General features: G+C 64.4%; 1 protein-coding gene across 1 annotated transcript; it reads left to right on the top strand.

The window, feature by feature from the left end:
* Window positions 1-1359: 1359 nt before the first annotated feature.
* On the top strand, window positions 1360-2894 carry MNEG_11868 (hypothetical protein; the record flags this gene model as incomplete). The annotated part of the gene is made up of 4 exons (XM_014039661.1): window positions 1360-1490; window positions 1763-1791; window positions 2114-2280; window positions 2640-2894. The coding sequence occupies 4 exons, from the start codon at window positions 1360-1362 to the stop codon at window positions 2892-2894; spliced, it is 582 nt and encodes a 193-aa protein (XP_013895115.1).
* Window positions 2895-5789: the final 2895 nt, after the last annotated feature.

Raw genomic sequence — 5789 nt, 5'->3', positions numbered from 1 at the left:
GGGGGGCGGAAGGGGGCCCGCCGCGGCGGCGTGCGTTGGCCAAGGCCGGGACCAGGGCCGGGGGCGTGGCGTCGCGCCACAGTTCACCTCGCGCCCCTCTTTTCGCGTCCGCCGTTGCGTCTTGCTCACACCGCACAGGGCTTTGCCGCCCGCCGGATCTGATCTGCATATGTCATTGTTGTGCCTGGCACGATCGCACAATTTTAAATAGCGCAACAGCTGCCACCGTGGATGCCGCATTCAGGGCGGCATCCGCGCCCGCCCGCCGCCAGCCGGGGCCCACCACCGTGCGGCGCGCGCCGCGGGCCCGGGTAAGCGGCTGCGTCTGCGGTGACCACCACCCCGGTGCCGGCGGCCTGTCCTCCCTGGTGGCAGGGACGAGTCCAAGGAGCTGACTGTGCGCGTCATCGACACCTGCCCCTGCGTCCAGGTCCTGCAAGCAGGTGATTGAAACCTGAGTCCTGCAAAGTCACCGGGTTGGGCCTGGTTTTTTATGCGGGGGGGGGGGGGGCGTGCCCGTGCATCCAGGTCTTGCAAGCAGGTTTGATGGTTTAGCTATCATTCTTTGAAAAGCACCCCATCCCATGGTGGCCAACTAGTACGAATCAAATCCCTCTGAAAAGAGCTCTGTCATCATCACGTGGGTGTTCGATTCCAGTACGACAGCCGGGCCCGTCGCCCTCTGTACACACTGCGTCCTCCCACACACAAGGCGGCCTGCCGCCAACAAGGCTCCGCACATCACACCGCGCGCTGCTTCTTGTCGCAGGCGCCCCCGGCGTCAAGCCGGGCGGCGAGGTGCGGCGCCAGCCAGAGTGCTGCGGGGGCTCCGCCGGCATCACGAAATTCGACCTGTCATTCTGGGCATTTGAAAAGCTGGCCCACCCCCTGTACGGCCAGATGGTGGGGCGCGCGGGGCGCATAGCGAGCCCAAGCATTTGCCTGCTGGTTGCTTGGTAGCGGGCACTGCGCGCCATGCATGGCAAGCAATCGAATGTGTGTGCTGGGGTGCGCGCCGGCTGCGCGTCTGCTGGTATCGGTGCTTCAGGGGAAGGGGGTGGGAGGTTCGGGCTGGCAGCGCTGCACTGCCTTGTAGCCTGTGCCTCTAGCCGCATTTCAAATGTTGCCGCGCACAGGGGGCCGCTTACCCCGTGCGCCACATGATGACGACGCCGCCCGGCCTAGCCTGCGGACTGCAGCCTGCGGCCCGAAACTCCTTCTCACCACACATAGGGATTGCACTGTCACCCTGGGCAGCACCAGGGTGACAATTGGGAATTGGGCTGGACTGGACTGCGCTAGATTGCCCTGAACTGGTTGCATACTTGTGGACTGCGCCGCCCCTCCCCGCATCCGCAGATGCTGGAATACCGCCCTGTGGACTGCGACAGCGGGCAGTCTGTGCCAGCGGACTTTGTTGACAAAAAAATGATTTACAAGGGCACCGGCAGCGGAGGGACGGGCGCCGGCTGGGGGTGGTTTGTGTACAGGTGTGGTATGACGGATTACGGTTCAAAACGATCGGTGTGTTGTGGCTGCATCGGACGGCGCACGTGTTCGCGTGTTGCTTGCCAGGGCCGCGGACACCTGGCGGGGAGCGCAGGTCTGCGTCTGCCCGCAGCTGCACTGCCAGTGGCAGCTGCCATTGGCAGGCTCCTGCAATTGAGCAGCCGAGCGGGCGTTTATCGGCGACGCGCCCCTACCTGCACTCCTTGCTCGTTCCTTACGAACCTTGAACCCCCTTTTGCGCATCGCTCGCCAGCGGCTCACAATTCTATTACGCGGTCCCTGGTGAGTGGGCCCGATCTCCACCCTCTCCCCCACGCATCACGTGGGTGTCTGCAATCCTCAAGCCCCTCTGGCCGGATGTCACGTTCGTACGGCGCAACATGATCTAATTGGTGGCACAGAAACCATACCATGGGTGCTGCAGCTCCGCGTTGGAGCTGTGAACAGCTCAGCTGAGCTGTGCCCAGCCTGCTGTGAGTGACCACAATATTTTTCAAAGCAACGCGCCCCGTGTCAGGGCGTTCGTTATTCCCGTCCGTAAGGGAGTGCTGGGTGAACGCCACACACACATTCCAACACTCACACTTCCTGGTGCCGGGCACAGGCGCTGGCCCCGCCGGCGAGGTCGCCACGTGCGTGGAGCTAGCGGCCAAAGGCGGCATCACCTTTGAAGTGAAGCGGGGCGCCAGCCTGCAGCCCTTCGCAGGGGCCAAAGCGCTGCAGTTTGACCTGCGCCCGGGCGCGCCCCCGCCTGCTCCAGCTGGCGCCAACGTGCGTGAGAGGGTTGGCCGCCTTTTACTATTTGCGAGTTTTGGGGTGCGCTCACATCTGGGCGTGTATGAGAGGCTGTTGAGACACACCAACTTCTCACCATGCAACCCCTGAATGTGCCGCCTTGAATCCTCTGGGCCAACTTCTGATGCCTGCCCCAACTGATCCAGTCGATCATCGACTGGAAGTTGCACGATCTCATTTTCAGTGCAGGCTATTTTGCTGAGTGTATCGACTGTTTGATGCTATCGACTGTTTCATGAACCTGATCTGCATGCCTCACGCACAGGAACAGGCATGCCTCACGCACGTTCCTGAGCACCAACACACGCAACCACATGCAAATGACACATTCGCAGGCGCCTCTCCTGAAGCTGTTCGTCCTCAACGACGAGACCCAGAGCTTCTGCAACGCCGAGGCGCTCACAGCGGACCTCGCAAACGGCAGCTCGCCCCTGCCCGGCGGCTGGCGCCGCTACACGCTGCCGTTTGCGGCGCTGCGCTGCGACTACACGGGGGCGCTGCCGGAGGAGGTCGACCGCGTCGACTTTCAAAACCCAGCCACTGACAGCTCTGTCGCGTTTTGCCTGACAAACTTCGCAATCCTGCACTGATTATGGGCCAATTGCATTTATTCGAGTTGCTTGGATGTATTTATATGTGAGGCTTCACGATCTTATGAGCCTGCCAGCAAATCTGGCTGGTTGGATGGTTGCATCAACTGCAGCAACCCGGACACGCATGAATCTTTGTGCCAGTACACCTGACTGGGCTTTCTGCTGGCAGACCATGCTGATAGCTGCATGCAAAATTGCAAAAATGCACAAATGCAAGGCATCTGCTCTTTTGATGAGTGGTAATGCTCACGTCAAGCTGTTCTGTCGGGACCCGCACGGTTCAAGGCACAGCTCAAGCTGCACCGCCACGCAGAACGCCGCAGGTATCATGAATCGCCGCCAAGCGCAACCGCTGATCGGCGGTCTCGTGGGGCCGTTCGTTCGCCTTCTCGCACACAACTCCCCGTCAATGTGCTCGAGAGTTTGCCTGCAACATTTGCATACTGCCCCCCAGCTACGCAGCCGCAGGCCAGCCGCTGACTCTCTTCTCCTACAAATGCTAAGACGGATGTGTATTACATGGACATGAGTCATGAGACCAGCACATGGGGGAGTAAGCTTGGTTCGTCCCCTGCCGCATGGACGCCTCGTGACAGATTACCCCCCTTCTTACGTGGACAACGCTCCTAGGCGCCTGGCAGGCCGGGCAAAGGCACGGGCGTGGCAGTTTTACGCAACACCCTGATGCCGAGAGCGCCCCACGTCGTCAGCGGTTTTTGGCAGGGCGAGGAGGCGCACGGTCAGGACAACGCACCGCAGCCGCGCCGCCCCAGGTCACCCAGCAGTGGCGCTTGGTAGCCATCCCAGCCCCATGATGCCCGGCATTCTCCTTATGAGAGCGAACAGTAGTACAGAGCCGACAGGGGACAAGCAGTGCGCATCCATTGTGGTGGGGGAGAGTGCCTGGTTTGCACGTGGGGCATTCAAGCTGGGCCGAGAAAAAATGCTGTGCGTACGTGAGTGCTTGGTAAGTAAATGGGGCGTTCCGGAGGGAGCGGCCTTGCGAACGGCCGGCGGGGGCTCACGGCCTCAAAAGCTGCCGCCTAACCGGCCAACGGCTGAGTGTGGGAACCCCGCGCTGCTGGCTGCAGCTGTGGCGGGCGCGGCCAGGCTAGTCACGACCGTTCGGACCGAGCGCCAACAACGGAGCCCGTCAAAAGTGAGTGGCGCCCGCTACCCTCTGGCGTGAGGAGGAGCGGTCACAGCTGTGACATGCGCCGGCCCCTGGCAGCGGCGGCGGAATGTAGGCGGGAGCAAAGGTGTGCGCACAAGCTTGCTCGCGCGGCTTGCCCTCGCGCCGCGGCGCCTCGCCATCAAGGCGGGCCAGCCTGGCCGGCCGTCAAGGGCGCCGGCGGCGCGCAGCCTGTCGGGGGCAATACGCGGCTCTCGTGGCTTGGGGCGCGATTCGAGGCAAACTTAAAGTGATTTGAACCCTGCGGGAGGCGTTTCAGGCGGCCAAAGTGGCGGCGGCAGCCGCAGCCCGCCGGAAACCCCAGGCCGAGTGGAGGCCGCCAGCCTCCTGGCGTGTAGAGGCGGCTCGGGCGCGAGGCGTGCCGCCCCCACTTTTGCCGTTGTCCTATGGGAAATGCATCAAACAAAGGCCTTGCCAGTAGTGGGGCCGCGCCTTTCGGCAGCTGGGCGCTCGTTGCCGTGTGTGATGGCGGGGCCTATCGCCAAGCGTGCGTGTGTGCTGGACCCTTGCCACCACCGCGCCCGCATTTCAGAGTGCGTAGGGCCTAGGCGCCGCCCAGCGCGCCCGTTCCTCTGCTGTGCCGCAGCTCAGGCCGGCGCGCGCCGGCGGCCGCCGTGTCGGGAGCGAGGGTGCCATTGGCCCAGGGGCGACCCGACGCTACAAAAGGCGAGGCGAAAAAAGGCGGACGCCCGACCCACACAATCTCTCGGCGCCGTTGGCGGAGGTGGGTGCCTGGCAGGCGCTTACTGCAGGCAGGCGTGCTGCAACACCCCCCCCCCCCAACCGCACGCCTCCCCAAAAGCCCCTCATTCTCGCCGACGGGCGTCCTTTTCCCCTCCGCACGCGCGCGCGCGCCCGCGGCCAGTGGCGGCGGGCGGCGCGCGCGGCGGCGGGCGGCGCGCCCGGCGGCCGGTCAGTGCATAAACATCTCTTGAGCAGTGCTGGTCCGATGCCGCGCGCGCCCATCGGCCGGCTGTTGCGGGCGCGCGAGGCGTCAGGAACGAAAGAAAGGCAGAGATGCGGCAAGTATTGGGCAGCGCCCACGCGTCCGTGGCACAAAGAAGCATCCGCCAGCGTTTTTTTGGGTTGAGACACTTGTGTGTGCCGCAGGGGGCGGCGGCGCATCGTCCCCGTGCCCCTAAACAGCGGGGCGCGGGCGGCGGCGCCGGCGACCCCCTGGCAGGGGGCAGCGGCGGGGCGCCGCTGCATACGTTGTGTATCCGACTAGTTCAGATTTTCTAGGGCCGACCCCGGTCAGGGATGAGGGGACCACGCACGCGCCCGTCCTCTTCCCGACCTCTGCTTGTTCGTGATCGCGCGCACGCCCCCCTTCCAGCCCCGACTGGCTCAGAACGCATCGAGGCGCCCCGCACGCCTGCCCAGGGCAACGGGTGGCTCGCAAGCGCGGGTATTCCGGGGGAGGGGGCTGGGGTTGCGCCCAACGGCCCGTGAGGGGCGGCCCCCTGACGCCAACACAGGGTTGCGCCGCGCACGGACGCCCTGCGTAAAGTAGAGGCTCCGACACGGGCAACCCTTTCCCCCGTGCAAGGCAAAAGCAATGGCTAAGAGGCATCGAAAACGGCCCGGCAAGGAAGCCGCCGGGTGCGGGCACGCATTAGGGGGCGGCACCCACCCCGGCGCGCTCGTGAGTTCAGCCATTCCCACTCTATCGATGCCCGGCGTTGCGCGCGGCGCCGACG

This window comes from Monoraphidium neglectum, assembly GCF_000611645.1.
Source record: "Monoraphidium neglectum strain SAG 48.87 unplaced genomic scaffold scaffold02944, whole genome shotgun sequence".
In the NCBI taxonomy this organism is placed as follows: Eukaryota; Viridiplantae; Chlorophyta; class Chlorophyceae; order Sphaeropleales; family Selenastraceae; genus Monoraphidium; species Monoraphidium neglectum.
The sequence above is the reverse complement of the archived record's forward strand: the minus strand, read 5'-3'. Positions and strand labels throughout refer to the sequence as shown.